The sequence below is a fragment of the Festucalex cinctus genome, chromosome 1, assembly GCF_051991245.1.
Source record: "Festucalex cinctus isolate MCC-2025b chromosome 1, RoL_Fcin_1.0, whole genome shotgun sequence".
Lineage (NCBI taxonomy): Eukaryota > Metazoa > Chordata > Actinopteri > Syngnathiformes > Syngnathidae > Festucalex > Festucalex cinctus.
The window spans coordinates 32000262-32016378 of NC_135411.1; the positions used below are offsets into that span (position 1 = coordinate 32000262).

At 44.1% G+C, this 16117-nt stretch overlaps 1 protein-coding gene across 3 annotated transcripts; it reads right to left on the bottom strand.

The window, feature by feature from the left end:
- Positions 1 to 215: 215 nt before the first annotated feature.
- Positions 216 to 15624, bottom strand: btr30 (bloodthirsty-related gene family, member 30). 3 transcript variants are annotated; one of them, XM_077529851.1, is made up of 13 exons: positions 15478 to 15624; positions 13276 to 13397; positions 10589 to 10990; positions 5539 to 5643; positions 5371 to 5466; positions 5052 to 5285; positions 4802 to 4982; positions 4637 to 4729; positions 3076 to 3102; positions 2954 to 2980; positions 2684 to 2859; positions 2451 to 2606; positions 216 to 739 (listed from the first exon to the last, which is right to left on the bottom strand). In XM_077529851.1, the coding sequence occupies exons 2-13, from the start codon at positions 13387 to 13389 to the stop codon at positions 554 to 556; spliced, it is 1797 nt and encodes a 598-aa protein (XP_077385977.1). In that variant the 5' UTR covers positions 13390 to 13397; positions 15478 to 15624; the 3' UTR covers positions 216 to 553. The 3 variants fall into 3 exon arrangements, with proteins under 3 accessions (XP_077385977.1, XP_077385966.1, XP_077385957.1); XM_077529840.1 differs by lacking the exon at positions 15478 to 15624 and adding an exon at positions 13687 to 13877; XM_077529831.1 differs by lacking the exon at positions 15478 to 15624 and adding an exon at positions 13504 to 13675.
- Between the last annotated feature and the right edge of the window lie 493 nt (positions 15625 to 16117).

Consider the following 16117-nt stretch of genomic DNA (forward strand, 5'->3'; position numbering starts at 1 on the left):
AGGCTAAATACTCAATATACATTTCAACTTTTATACAGTGGGTCTTCTCCGGGTACTCCGGTCTCCTCCCACATTCCAAAGACATGCACGGCAGGTTAATTGGGCGCTCCGAATTGTCCCTAGGTGTGCTTGTGCGCGTGGCACACAGAAGCTGCAAAGAGCCTTGCTTATATTCATTTTGGAAGAGGAAAAAAACCATCATCTTCAAACAGGAGAACATGATTACAATTTATTTATTAGTTAAAATGTTATGATGAAAGGGCTGAGAGATGATGTTGATCCTGTACAATGTAATTATGCAAGAGTAATGTCATTGTGGGCGGTTGTGTCCCAAAACTATTGTCAGTTTGAGTCACGACTCAAATGTCCAGTCCTGTCCAGTATATAAACAATTGCATATAAGCCATTGTGGAGTCTGGAAAAAAAAAAAAAGTCAGCACTCACTCATTCATTCCTGACTCCCCTATCACTGCGACAAAAATATCTACGTCCGCTATACCCGGAGGGATTGCGAAGACAAGACCAGTAGTCACTGCCGTTGACGGCGGACACGTCAGGTGAGGATGACGAGCGGCACCTCTTTGTCTCCGGTGCCGAACAGCGGGAACATCTGCTCGGTGAACTCGCCGCAGTTGAAGCTGAAGAGCTCGGAACCTGACTTGGCGTTGTAGAAGGACATTTGCCCCGCCTCCACGTCCAGGAACATGCCTACGTGACGCAGCTTGGGCGGAGTCTTCACCTGGTGGGTGTGGGGGGGAAAACAAAACAAACAAAAAAAACACATAGGGTCACTGCACATCCAAATATTTAGGCCTGCAAATAACTATTTTAATAATCGACTGATCCGTCAATCCATCTCCTCAGTTTCAAATGCCACATCAAGATTTTCAGGCTTGCCTCAAAACCGTCTCTGTAACTAAATAATCCGATTCTCACAATTTGGACTGTTCAATCAACCTTGCATGCATGTTTGTGGAATTGGGGAGGAAACCTGGACTAAAATCTCACAGGAACAGTGAACACATGCAAACTCCACACAGCAAGGCCCAAGTCCGGATTCAAACCTACGACCTCTGCAGTTTGAGGCAAGTGTGCTCACCGTATCATCTAACCCAGGGGTGGCGAGATCCGGTCCTCGAGGGCCGCAGTCCTGCAGGTTTTGGATATTTCCCTTCTTCAACACAGCTGATTCATGATCAACTCATCAGCAAGCTCTGCAGAAGCCTGATAACGAGCCTGTTAATTGGAATCAGGTGCACTACGAGTAGGGAAATCTATAAAACCTGCAGGACTCCGGCCCTTGAGGACCGCAGTTTGCCACCCCTGATCTAACCTTTCAGAACATTGTGTCCAAAATACAATAAAAAAATAATGTAATCCTGTATGAATAAACGTTAATATCATATTTTACAGACGAAAAACACACTAATTTGGTTTATTTGTACACTGACAATAAACAATGTTTGCCGCGTTACATTATGTTTCCCTTTATGCCCACTGGGTGGCACAAGTGATTTGAAAATTAAGTTCCTCTAAGTGAACGCCATGCTTATTTTCAAAATAATTTCAAATCAAGTGTCCTTGTGACACTTCAAATTATACAGAGAGCAAGTTTGTTTGGCTAGTATGAGCATAACAAATATTGTTTTAATAAAAAATGAGCGCTTGCTTTTCTATGCTTTGCATTCATCGCTTCAGCCTTAAAGAGAAGGTCAACCTTAAACATTTCTTGACAATATGTGATATGTGACCTCACTAGTCTAAACATGACATTTTGATTCATATTACATGTGGAATATGAGTTACGAAGCAAAATCCAGCCGTTTTTATCCATCTGAGCGGGTGGCCATTTTGCCACTTGCTGTCAACTAAAGATGACATCACAGTTGCTCAGGTCTCAGGCTACGACCAATCACAGCTCACCTGTTTCCTGAAGACGAGCTGTGATTGGTTGTTACCTGAGACCTGAGCAATTATGTCATTTTCACTCAACAGCAAGTGGAAAATTGGCCGCCTTCCGATATTGATAAAAACTGCTGAATTTTGCTACTTAATACCCTATTTAGACTAGTGAGTTTGTATAGAACATATTGTTTAAAAAAAAAAAAAATAGGGGTAGACTTCCCCTTTACCGGAAATTGCCTCCATAGAGACTACGCACATCGAAACGGTCAGGACTTGGTTGTTTAATCAGGAGCGAATCATTAGCTCGCAGTGCTTACATCATCCAAATTCAGCATATTTATCGATTTAGTGATACAACTATGTCATGAGCATGGCGTAAGCTTTGAGTCCTACAGCAGCGGAGAGGATGACTGACCTAATAATCGCGCAATGCAACGGATAAAAATAATTAACACTTTGAATTTTCAATTCGTTGTTGCAGCCCGGCGAATATAATATTTGCTATGGTGTGACATTTGGCCGGAAGGGCACAGAAAGAAAGAAACCTTGGTGAGCGGCGGGGTGGTGAGCGCTCGCAGTTGGCTGCCGCTCCACCAGACGGCGAAATATCCGTTGGAGGGGCTCATGTCGAACAGGCCCTTCCTCTGTGCCGACTCGCTCGCCACACCCAACTTCCAGTCCTTGCTCTCACCCACCAGCACCTGCACACACACAAATGTAGTCACAGACATACACGCAGTCAGTCAACACACACACCAAGTCAGTCAGACAGACAGACCTCCCAGTAGTGTCGTCCGGTGACGTATCCGTCCTTGGCGCTGACGCACGACCACACGTCAAATCGATGCTGACTGTTGCGATAAAACTGCAGCTTCTCCCCTCGTTTGACCTGCTTCCTGTCCTCCGACAGGATCAGGAACGGGTACGCCGTCATCGGGTTCAAGGTCACGTCCTCTGAACGCCAACAAGAGCGCAGCGTGCCGCCGTTAGCCTTGCCGATGCTAACGTGGCGCTGATGATGACATCATGAAAGGTCAAAGTTTCTCACCCATGTACACGCGAGCCTTTTTGTGACCTGTGAAACCCCAACAACACGAATGCACGTTTAGTCGTTGAAATGAATGAATTTGATTTAGCTGATGATACGGTGTGAATGTTTGACGTACGCACCCGACACTGGCTTCATCTTCTTCAGGTCTGTAAGGAAAAACGGATGCAAGCGTCAATCTCCCTTTCAGAATAAAAGTATAACTTAAGGGGCCTATCTCACTGGCGCTCTGACGGCAACATCTTCCGGAGACTAACCAGGGAGTCATGGTCAATTCAGACATTCAATTTTTTGCGGAGTCTCCAGAAGCTCTCTGAGACATCGCAGAGACTAAATCTGTTTGTGATCGCGGAGACTAAGGCCCTGTTCACATGGAAGCAAAGCCAGCTTCGTCCCTCAAACAAATCTTTCACAGATAGAAACGTTTCAAGACATGCAAGTGTCCAAAAGAAGACGCTGAGGACGTTTAACGACTGTAATATATATGCAAAGTCTGGAGTGGCGCTGTAGCGCTGCCACAGCGAGTTAACGGAAAGCGTGGAAGAAGAATCAGCGAAGACGAACCACTGATCTGAATAGGCAATAGGCCAAGACTTTGAAGCCGCGAGGCCGCCATATTACTCCTCTCAAAAAACGTTTCTCGGCATACGATCCTATAAATTCACAGTACCAAATTAGAGGATATTTGAGAGAGTACTTAGAAACGCTCTAGCAACTGAGCGATAAAAGGGGGTCTTCAAAGTAGTTTAAACATCAATCTGCTCGCGAGATGGGAGGAGTAAGATGGCTGTCCTGTCGCTTCAACAGCTTGCACTGGTGTGTACGGGATATCGGCTATCCACACAGCTCAGTGAGGCGAACACAGGAGAGGTGACACTTCCGGGTGATTCAAGTACAACATCACGCAAAACATTTTGCTGTAAAAGCATAAACAAGCTAATGAGGTTGCGCAAAACGACGACAACACGGCTATCCGCCATTGTTGTTGACAGATTGGCAGTTCGTGCGCAGTCACGCAAGAATTACATCGTCACTGGAGGAATATCCTGCATATGGTGTCCACATTGGAACGTCTGGGGCACGTTTCGAAATCTTTCCACTCTGGAGCCCAAAAGTGATCGATTTCAAGCTCCGAATGAAACCTCCGTGTGGACAAACTGCCCAAACGGTAAGAAACTTGTGCGGATACATTGAAACGGGCTTTCGGGTGGACGGGGCTTATATATCTGTCTGTGACTGGGAAGACGTCTCTGGGACTGCTCCGAGACCAGTGGTGTCAAAGTTGGGTCTTCGAGGGCCTGAGTCCTGCATGTTTTTGAGGTTTCCCACATTCAACATAGCTGATTCATATTTAAGCTCATCAGCAAGCTCTGCAGGAGCCAGATAATTAGTCTGATCATTGAATCAGATGCGTTGGAGTAGAAAACTTCGAAAACATGCAGGACTCAGGCCCTCGAGGACCGGATCTTGACACTTGCACTATACCATGTGATTTTTCTCGTCCATGGTAACGTCACGGTAACTTTTGGGCGAATTGTTTTTCCGTGAGAGGTCGCAAGCAATAGTTTGGTCTCGTAAGTTGGTTAGCTGTCTTGGCCAGTGAGATAAGCCCTCTGACAGATTAAAACACAGCATTCAAATTCATCTGCTCTGAAATCTTGTGAAGGTGCAGAAGCTGATGACCTCTGAGTGCCCACTGGCTCCTCCTCAAGCTGCTGCTGCTCCCTCTGAGATTGAGCATGCTCTCTGCCGCCATCATCGGGTCAACCGACGACACTGCAACACACGGCGCGTGACATGAGTGGGTTGAGCCGAGACAGAGGGGGTCCGTGCGACGGCGCCGCTCACGGGAAGCCACGGATCCTCTGGCGCCGCCCCCGCCGCCGCCCAACCTGGTCGTCTCCATTTTGTCGCGGATTTCGGCCAGCGCCGCCTTGACTCCGCCAAGGTTGAAGTGCAGGTTGAGGTCCAGGTCGTCCACGTTGATAGGCACGTCCGAGCCCAACGGCGCTGTGGCCTCTGAGAAGCTCTGAGCGCACAGGTCAAAGGTCAGCTGACATCACTGACATCACAGACGTCACAGACGTTCCTCTCTGACCTGTAGGAATCCGATGTGGTCCTGACGGACAGCCTGAGCCTCCAGCCGGGCCCGTCTGTCTGTCAGCTGTCCGAGCTCCGCCTCCAGATGGCTGACTTGCCCCTCACCCCTAGCCAAGACCGCCCCCATCTGCTGCTGGACTCCACCCACCACCTGGGCTCGGAGGCGGTCCAGGGAGGCAGCTGCCTCATCCAGCAGCGTTTCCACTTCCCCACGCTCTCGTTCGCCGTAAGTCTGGCGTTAGCATGTTAGTGCGTTAGGAACACTTCTAGCATAGGTTGGCAAAAAAAAAAAAAGAAAAAAGAAAAAAGTCACTGACCTTGACGCCATCCATCTTTGTCTTCAGCTCCGCCAGGTTCATCTCCTTGTCCTTTATCCGGTTCAAGATCTCCTGCTCCGTCCTCGCCACGTGTTTCTACACACGTGCCCGCATGGTGACTTGTGACAGGAACCAGGACGTGTGTGCGGCGTGTTAAGGCGTGGTTACCTGCTTACTGAGTCGTTCTGTCTGGACCGACACGGTCTGGTGAGTTCGGTGATCCTCCAGGACGCAGATGGCACAAATGCAACGCTGACATGTCCGACAGAACACCTGAACGTCAACACACCATTGTCACACATCTTCACATATGACCACGTATGATAGGATCAAGTACAGTAATGCCTTGAGATACAAGTTGAATTTATTCTGTGGCCGCAATCTTAATGCAAAACCCTTGGACCTCTACCACTAAAAGGACAAATCCCATCCAGAGCCCCTCCCCCCACCCTGCCCCCCCACAAAAACAGCATCATAATGTGTATTTGAATAAGGAGAAATATCACTCCATAATATCTTGTGCTTTATAAAAACCTACAGGTATAAAATAGACTTTGCCTCCAAGGGGTAGGAATTGACAGACAGACGGACTGACTGCTCATTGGGGTATTACAAAGAATTTCACTCAGTTCTAGGCAATCCTACTTGAATGAAGCCGCCAATCATATTGTAGTGGGACGTGTCATGCGTAGAACCCCAGTGGGATTCACAATAACCTAATAACTCCTCAGTACAGCACTAATATTAGTTCCTCTATACAGAGAATAAAGAATAAATAGCTGAGGGTACTGTTAACCCCTGCGTGAGCCGTCACCTTACTGTGGTGAAGGGGTTTGGGTGTTCCAATGTTCCTAGGAGCTATGTTGTCTGGGGCTAAATGGACGGACGTTTCCCTTACCCAGACACGGGTTACCGGGCTCCCTTCTGCAGCCAGACCGTGAGACGGGGCCAAAAGAAGCCACGTGGGTCCCTCTTCCCATGGGTTCACCACCGGTGAGAGGAGCCAAAGGGGTCGGAGGCAGAGTGAGCTGGGTGGCAGCCAAGGGTGGGGACCTTGGCGGAACGATCCCCAGCTACAGAAGCTGGCTCTTGGGACATGGAATGTCACCTCTCTGGCGAGAAAAAGAGCCCAAGCTGGTGTGTGAGGCCGAGAAGTTCCGACTAGACATAGTCGGACTCACCTCCACACAGCTTGGGCTCTGGTACCAATCCTCTCGAGAGTGGTTGGACTCTCTTCCACTTTGGAGTTGCCCACAGTGAGAGGCGCAGAGCAAGTGTGGGCATACTTATTGGCCCCCGTCTTAGCGCCTGTACGTTGGCGTTTACCCCGGTAGACGAGAAGATAGCCTCCCTCCGCCTTCGAGTCCTGACTGTTGTTTGTGCCTATGCACCAAGTACCTATCAAGTACTAAAAGGAGCTGACTGATACAATTCACTACTGCATTCTCTGAAAAAAAACAAAAAACAATTCCCTCCTCACCCTCTCTTTTGATTTGGTTTCCACGCCCCTAGTTACATAGGGGTTGCGATTTTCCCCCCCCCAAAAAAATTGCGATATCATGTGCGATTTTTTTTTTCAAGGTCCTTTTCAATTAGTATTTTTTTAACCCAACAAAAAGTTAATATTATAATAAACAATATCAGATCTATTATATATTATAGGATCTTAAGATAATGGCAAATGAAGCCATTTAATATCTTTTTTTTTTCTACTAGTTACAATTTACCACTCAACATATCCAACTTTTCATGTTGCATGAAACATGACATGTAAACACCGCATTTATAAATAAATAAATAAATAAATAAATTCAGGAAACATATTTTAAAAAAATAATAGCGATCTTCAGTCAGTAAACTCAAACATGCTAAAGTGTAGATGTAGTAAAAAGTAAAATTATACCTCCTTATATGATGTAACATATCCAATTTGATTTCAAAAACCACTCTCATTCTGGAGCAATCTTTTTGGGTGGGTCACAAGTTGGGTAGTTTCCCATGGTCTGGACGGTCCGTGAAGGCTACACAGGATTTGTTTTGGTAAACTAAGCGCGTTCGGAGCTGTTGTGTTCTGGCGCGGTTGCGGCCGACAGTTACATGCAAGTTGTCATTAAAGAGTTGTTGTTTTTGTTTGCCACTTGGCCTATTGAGTTCACCAACGCTACAATACATGTACATTAAAGAGGCTACAGCAGCAGCATCTAAATGATGGTGAATAATAACGAGCGATAATAATTTAATCCGTCATAATCTTCATTCATGCAATCGAACGACACCTATTTAGCCTCAAAGTATAGGACAACTCAGATTTATGAGCGTTGTCGCCTGCCGCACTCTTGCGTTTCAGTGGTGTACAGTACACTCACAAAACGCGCGATACTACGGCAACCGAAATGTCATAATTCACAACGGTGAAGTGTTGTTTTACAACTAAGATAAATCAAATAGATTAAACATGCTAGACATTCGACTCAAGGTCTCATGAGACAAAAAAAAACAAAAAAAAACAAAAAAAAAAAAACACCAAAATTACGTGCATTTACGGTGCTCGGCTTTAGTTACAGCGTTGACGGTCCTGCTCCCTCTTTTTTTCGTTCCCTCCTTCCACTCCGTTTCAATAAGCAATTAAACCGCAGCTTTCCGCGATTACGTAATCGCGTGTTGTCAAACCGCGGTTTAACCGCAAATGCAATTAATTGTTCAGCCCTAGTTCCAACCCTAATGCTACGTTCTCACCAAATCCGAAAAGGCGAACTGGAACGCTTCATTCGCGAGAGTGTTTTTGGAACGGTTGCCGCTCATTCGCGTTCGCGCTTTCGTTCTCACCAGAGCGGAGGAGGCGTGTCCCTTGGTGAAGAAGAAAGTGGAGCACTTTAGCAAGTCAACAAAAAGTGAGCACCGCCAACTACTTTCACATCTTTCCTGGGACTAAACAGCCGTGGCACTATTTTCTCCTTTTTTGAGGTACGTGATAGCACTTTCGCTTTTTTTAGTGGCAATCGGGCAGGCAGCATTTGAGCTAAAAATAGCTTTGGCGTTAATAATAAGCACTGCTGCTAACTCGGTACAGTTCAAAAGCAAGTAAACAGACTTACCAGCACTTTCTTGATCATCATTCTGTCACGGCTGGCCGTGTTGTTGCGCTCGGGGTGACAATAGAGAGGACGCTGCGTGTGAGGTGGCCCGTACTCGAAGCCGATTGGCTACCGCGAGGCGAAACGCGAAAAAAGTTAAATTTTTTGAACTTCGGCGAATGTGCGGATTTTCGTCGCGTATGTGCGGATTTTCGCTGCTGCGCACCGCGTCCCAACGCGCGAAACGCGTCCTCCGCGCCGCCCCACGCACTTTCGTTCCGTTGCGCGCGAACTCCATTAACTACAATGCAAACGCGCCGCCGAATCGCCGTCCCTCGCTTTTGGTGAGAACGCAGCATAATAATGCAAAACATAGCTGGAACCCAGTGTGCTTGTTTGTCTGTGTGTGTGCACATGAGTGGAAGATTGCCGAGTACGTGTGGTCAAGTTTGCAATCATTTCTTAACAGAAAACAGGCAGCCTCAGCAGACTGGCTCTAACCATTCTGCTGCGTTAGATGAACTAGTTCTAGTGCTTCTTGAGTCATTTTCTGTTCAGATAACATATAGCTAGGATATGTGAATGTGAGTAGAAAATGTATGATAACTTATATTTAAGTTTATTCCTACAAGTACCCTTTTTGGAGTCCTTGGAGGAAACAGGAAGTGTGTGCGAGACCGCTCCCCCCATACACTTATTTACTGTATTATTGTTAGTCTTATGTCAGCCTTTATCAAAACACCTGAATGTGACTTTTGTGTAACATAGTTACAATTTTGTGCGCATGTACGAGCAGGCTTGCGTTACTTGGCTGCAAAGAATAGCTTGAGCACTGAAAGCGTAATTTGCTGAAGCTATTTTTCTGAGCTATGTTTTAATTGACTTTAAGTGGTTGTCTCAAAAGAACATAAGTGTGTGACCAAAGAGAAGTGTTTTTTTGTTTTTGTTTACTTTGAGTCTTGGTAACGTAACCCCAACCTTAATCACAGTCCTATTTTATTTTGAAAGTAATCAAGGTATTTTTGGGCTGACAGTGGTGAAGAATTGAGGTCTGCAGGGATGTGGGGAGGAGGGTCACAGAATGGGGGGCTGCAGCTAGATTATTTCGGAACTATTCGTGTTCAATCTGTTGTTTAAAGTGACAGTGTGTAATAGTTGACCACTAGATGTCGCTACATCATAGAATGCAGCCGAAGCGCAGAGAGACCACAATGGTTCAGAGAGACCCCCTTTCGCAAGCCTTCCACCAATTCTTATTTTGCGTGAGCGAACGAGCATCTCAGCGATCGACAGCAACTTGGCAGCTAGCGTGAAGCCCGGCGAGCGACGCCGACAGACCGAATGAGACGGACTTAGGCGGCGCTGCAAACGAGCAGTTAGCGAGAGTTAGTCGGAGCCATAGGCTGGAGTGGCAAAAAAACAACAACAAAAAACAAACAAAAAAAAAAAAAAAAAAAAAAAAAAAAAAAAAACTCATAAAAGCAAAAGGTGACAAGCGATAGGAGCCCGAATTACGGGACTCAGCAACGACCACCTGCAGGCCCCAGTTGTCGAAGGTAAGCGGCAGTCGACCTATTGGGTCCAACACTAGATGCAAGCACCACCAGGACTAACTACGTTCGCAAAGTTGTCCTTTCGGCATCCGTAGCAGGAAAATGGTGGCAAAACATAGCATCTTGTAAAGTGACGCTCCGGCCATGTAATATAATTAGGGATTACTAGACCTACAATTTTACTCTCTAAAAAATATATACATGTTGATGTGATAGGACTTTTTTTCTTTGCATTTTATTGTTCACAACTGCATGTCGCGACGCAACGCAACATAGTTGCTAGCATTAGCATTAAGTGAATTGGGCCTTTCTTTAAGCAGTTGTTTGGAATTGTCCTCTATTTGCCAAATTGCTGAAGTTGAGTCTAGTAATCGTTTGAATGATGGCTTGTATATCAAAAAACTCATCAGTTGGTCACTTGTATCTCAAGGTATTACTGTCTAGTGTGTTCAGGTATTATGCCTATTCATGTATCATCTATGATCGTTGATGTTCCTCTGTGAACATGAGATCATGTATGTATCATCATGTATTATCTATGTATCATGCATGATCTTGTAAGTTGTCACGCTTTGGTGTCCATCCTCTCACCTCCAGTAGGCGTCGGTGTAGCTCACAGGTACGTCCCTTGAGCGCCTGTTGCGGGTCCATGAGAGGATGCTTGGCGTAGAACGGCGTGTTTTGATGCGGTTTAACATGTTCGCTGCAGTACGCCGCCGTGCACATCAAGCAGGAGCTGACGGCCGGCTGCTTGATTCCTGTGCAGACGTCGCACCAAACCACGTCCTCGTTGGACGCTGTCACAAATGGGTTGCTGTTGCTGGACGGCACGCTGGATGTGATGGCGGCGGCACCGTAGCGTGAAATTTTGTAATTCTCCGTGATCATAGCAAAAACTTTGTTGATGCTCAGTTGAGGACGCTCTTCAAAGGAGTGTTTGCACAGCGGGCACGTACATGTCGCAGTCGACGCCCAGTAGCCACCAATACAGGCCTGGAAAAAAAGCAGCAAACACACTGAGGTTAAGAAGCTAACGTGCTACCCAAAGAGTAATGTGACACACTAAGCTAGCATGCTAACAAAACAATTATGTGACACACCAATACATGTCCAGCATGCTAACCAAACAGTCAGTCAAATGATACACAGATGCTATGACACAAACTGATGCTAAGGTAGCACGCTAACCAAACAAGCATGGGACGTAATCACGTGACACCTTGATTCTAAGCTAAAAAGACAGCTAACACAATAAAGCTAAGCGTGACCACTAACCAGTGATGTGGCACACAGATGCTAAGCTATCAAAATAGCACACTAACCAGTCTGGTCATATATTGATTCTAGAACACTAAGAACAGTAGTCATATAACACTGTGTCCGAATGTCCACCCTTATCCGGCCTAACCCCTCATTCACTACATAGTCCCGCTACATAGCCTAGCTGGCCTAAAAGTGACCTCATTCTGTTTGGCGATTCAGACAGCCAGCTTTCAGTTCAGTTTGTTTATTGAACAAATAAACCAGCAACAGAAATACTGAAATTAATATAAAATATATTTTCTTAAAAAGTTTTTTTTTTTTTTTTTTTACATACATGGTTATTTTTAAGCACAGCTGACATGTTCAAAAGGGAGTAGGAAGAAGTAAAAACAAAAACAAAACAAAAAACTTACAAACAGCTGCACTTATACGTGCATAGATATGCCAACAGCATTATACATTTTAGTTGGTAAGCTAACATTTTACAAATATGTAAATCAGCACAAAGGCTTACGCATACATTTTTAATTCCACTCTATTCATACTGACTTATACCTGATGTAAATAATGTTGGACTTTGTTTTTATACATCCTTTTAAACACAGCCAGTGATTCACACCTTTTCAGGTTAATTCCAAAGTTGTTCCACAAATGTACACCTATAATTGAAACACGCCTTTGATTAATATTTGTTCTTATTTTGAATTTTTTTTAAAGACACATAGCCAGCTCACTACTTTGTCCTCGTCGCATATAACATGACCACTGTACCTGTCATATGATGCACCAGTGCATAAATCTCTATTTATTGTGAATGAAAAGGTTTTAAAACTATTTTATTTGCTTTGTTGTACATATTTTCAACTAAAACAAATTATTTCCATAGCATATTTGATGAATCGCTTTGACTCCCGTGCTTGCGCCATGCTTGTTATCATACTCACAATGCATTTTGGTCTACAGTATGGGGTATATGCCACGGAAGAGGTGGGACTGTTCTTGCACAAGAGTTTGTTTCCGGTTCCTGTTGTGACGCAATTGGCTGCGTCCCCATACTAACACGACACGACGTTAAACACCTGAACGCGCAATGGGGTATATGCCAATGGACTTTTGGTGGAAAAAGTTAATCATATAAAAAAAATAAAAATAAAAAAAAATAAAATAAAAAAGGTAAAAAAGTGAATAAATACAAGCATATCCGTACAACAACCACTTATACTCAGTGTTGCTGTGTCCCGCTGTGTGACGCTACCGCTAGATTTAATGGCATACTTAGTTTTTTGGGATTTCCCTCCGACGCGGAGACACAATGTCGGTGGCTTGTCGCCATCCGCCGGGAGCAGTTTGCCATTACACGCCACACTTGCGTGTGTAGTCGCCATTTTTTGAAAGAGGATATACTGGAGGCCACGTCAGAGAAAGGATGACGTTCATTGACAAGAGGAGCCATCCCTGTGTTGTTTGAATGGAACACATATAGCTTAAATCCTTCGTCGTTTTTTTAAGCTGACGTGGATGAATGTGCTTTTATTATACGACTTACGTCCGACAAAGCAAGGTGAGGTAATCGAGCAGAGAACGAGTGAAAAATAAAGCCATTTTGCTTGGATAGTGCTAACCGGAAACTGCAGTGTACACTTCACACTTTTGCCGGAAGTGCGTGAAGGTGGAAATGTGAGTCACAACAGGAACCGGAAACAAACTCTTGTGCAAAAACAGTCACTCCTCTTCCGTGGCATATACCCCATATCAACCATTTGAGTGAACATCGACGCTCATTGCTTTTCAGAGTGCATTGTGGGTAAATTTGAGTGCCCTACATTTTCGCTCCCTGGACATTTGGACACCCCTGCAAAATGGTGTGACCCCTAAGTAGGGCACTATATAGGGAGTAGGGTGCCAATTCAGACACAGCACTGATTCGCTTGCATGCTATTGCTAAGCAAGTAGTCATGTGACAGACTAAGGCTGAGCACATGTGATGCTAATGCATGCGTATTGTTGACATGTACCTGGCAGAAGTTGTGCCCGCATGGCGTAGAGACAGGGTCAGTGAAGAGGTCAAGACAAATGGAGCAGGTGAGTTCTTGCTCCGTGGACAGGTTGGGCGCCGCCGCCTCTGCCATCTTGTTTCCTGCAACAAAAAAACACACGTTAAAGTTAGTGTTAGCCTGTGTTAGTGTTAGAACAGGTGAATCAGGAAGTGCCTCAAAGGCAACACCCCATTCCTCAGCACTTACATACAAACAAGAAAACATCTACTTCCTGTCACATGACCGACAACTCTGATGATGTTTAATATCTGATTGGCAGCAGGTGTCCCGAGAGCGCAACCACAAAGCACCACCGACTGACATACACTCAGCACAAAAACTGAATCTCTGAAATAAACTAACACACACCCACACAAACCCTGCACACACCATTTGACAACGTGACCGCTATTCCCCAACCGGTCGGTTGACTGATGATGTCAGGTAGGCGGGGCTCGGCCTGAATGAGACCTTTCCATCATGACAGGCCAGGGCAAAACGAAAGGTGGCCTTTCACCTGTTTGTTTGTCCTCTGCCGCCCCCTGCCAGCGTACTGCCAGCATCGATAGCATTGTTAATTTAGCATTGCTGTCTTCATCTGTTGCTGTGTTTCCCAGCTCCCTTTCAAAATAAGACTACATATTCACTCATGGATTTTACTTTCACAATAAAAGTCTTTTCGGAATCAATATACGTATCCGTTGAGCTATTCCTTTCAGATAGTCCTTTCACAATAAAAGGTACTTGTTGGTCGTCGCTCATTTGTTTGCATTTGTTTGCATGAGTTCCTTTCAACATAAAATGACATCAGTCAAATTCCGACCCCCCCTCCACCCCAAAAAAAAATAAAATAAAAATCCTGCACATATTCCATCATCATTTTATAGTAGGGGAAACCGGGCATATTTGTACTTTTGTACTTTTTATACTTTTATATATTTCTTGGATTCAATACATCATATATAAACAAACTGTATACCACATGAAAGACTAAAGTTTAAGGTATATTTTGTATTCATGTCATTTTCATACTTTGTGTCAGTGCAGAGTTATAAAAGTGAACATGTGACATGTTGCCCCATCAATGGGTAAGTTGTCACACTATATGGGGTAAGATGTCACATTGTATTTCGCAACTAATAAAACAAGGAAAAAATTATCCTTGTTCTCCTTTTTTTTTTTTTTTTTTTACAGCCAGAGAAATTGTTTATCATTGATTTTGAAAATTTACCATAGTCGTTGAGCAAACTTTAACAGAAACAGATTAAAGTCCTTAGGAACTGTTAGCATGTAGGTCATGTAACTCTCACCCTCAAATGCCTATTTTCTTCCCTTAAACTGGAAATTTGAGATTATATTGATTTTTTATTTTTTTTTAAGCATTTTGGTTAATGGATTGATGGATGGTTCATCATAAAATTTAAATCATTCCTGACATGTGGGCATACTGTAGTTCCAATTCAACAACTGGAAAATTGGAACATCAATTTTTAAACAATGAAACAAAACCTCGCAAACTAATTTCCTCACTCTTCAAAATCCTCATGTGAAGGGCAATTCTGGCATACGTAAACCAAATTACCAGCGGTGCATTTTTCATTGGTCCATTCTTTGCATATGTGGCAACAAACCCCAAAATGACTGAGACAAGTTGCCCCAAACTACCATGTTGGCTAATACTTGCTCTTGTTTAAAGTTAGCTTAAAACATAACAGTGACTGAGGCATGACAAGATGCCTGAACCTCTCCTCGAACGAGTCCAACATGATTTGCTGCTAGAATTTTTCTATGCCTGTTTCAAAATATATGAAGTTGCAAATTTTTACGTTGGGTTGTGCAAAACAGATAACTGCCACTCAGGTCAGCTCACAATGTGATATTCTCTTGTCAGATAGTACACAACCCCTGACCATTTATACGAAGAAAACTAGTATTCCACTTTTTTTGTTGCGCCCTCTGGTGGAGAAGAAAATTGCAATGTGACAACTTTCCCGTGATATAACTCGCCCAGGTCTCCCCTACCCCTACCACAACTAGCATTCACTCTCAATATATAACACCGCAGTAGTTGTTTCTTTCAAAATAAAGTGACGATGTTGAGTCGCTCCCATGAGGCGTTTGGAGCGAAGTGAAGTCCGAGGTTGGAAAGTGCATAAAAAAATCTTTCAAAAGTTTTCTTACCTGCTTATCGTCAGTTGCGTTTCTGTTCAGCCTGAAACGCAAGTTTCAATGTGACGTCGGCGGGGGGCGTGGCCTCAAAAAAGTGGTCAGGGCACATGTTTGCGTGAACATCAATCACGACGACACCGACAGTCAGGGCTCGTCGCTGTCACTCAGAGCTTGCCTGAACCAATGTGGCGCCCCTCTGTGGGCGATTAGACAAAGCACTTACCAAAAAAAAACAAAAACAAAAAAACGGATTAACTGATAATTCACAATTATGTATGTGCAATTTTGAATTTTCAATTATATGTGTGCATATTATGAATATTTGAATGTCAGTGTAATATTTACTGCAGTTTAAAACGGCATACAAGTATTACGTTTAGAGTATATATCAATGCTAACAATAACAAAAAGTGAATGATAAAAATATGATGATGCAAAGTTCCATCTTGGATTAAAAACCTGACATTAAAGTGCAAAGGGTAATATCATTAGAATATTAACTGCAGGAAAACAAACATCACCCTGCAGATGTAATTGATATCAACAAATAAAAACATAGGCTATAGGCCAAAATATAGTAGACACCATGTTAAGTACAGTTAAAAAAAAATATATATTAATTATATTAAGACCCATTTGCGAGTCCGACCCA

Bases quoted from the DNA above. Each gene is read 5' to 3' on its own strand.
- btr30 (XM_077529851.1), bottom strand. From the start codon at position 13,389: ATGGCAGAGGCGGCGGCGCCCAACCTGTCCACGGAGCAAGAACTCACC. The intron at 5,467-5,538 runs GTAACCACGCCT...GCACGTGTGTAG, and splicing joins CAGAACGACTCAGTAAGCAG to AAACACGTGGCGAGGACGGA. The intron at 3,103-4,636 runs GTCATCAGCTTC...TTTTCCTTACAG, and splicing joins GAGCCAGTGGGCACTCAGAG to ACCTGAAGAAGATGAAGCCA.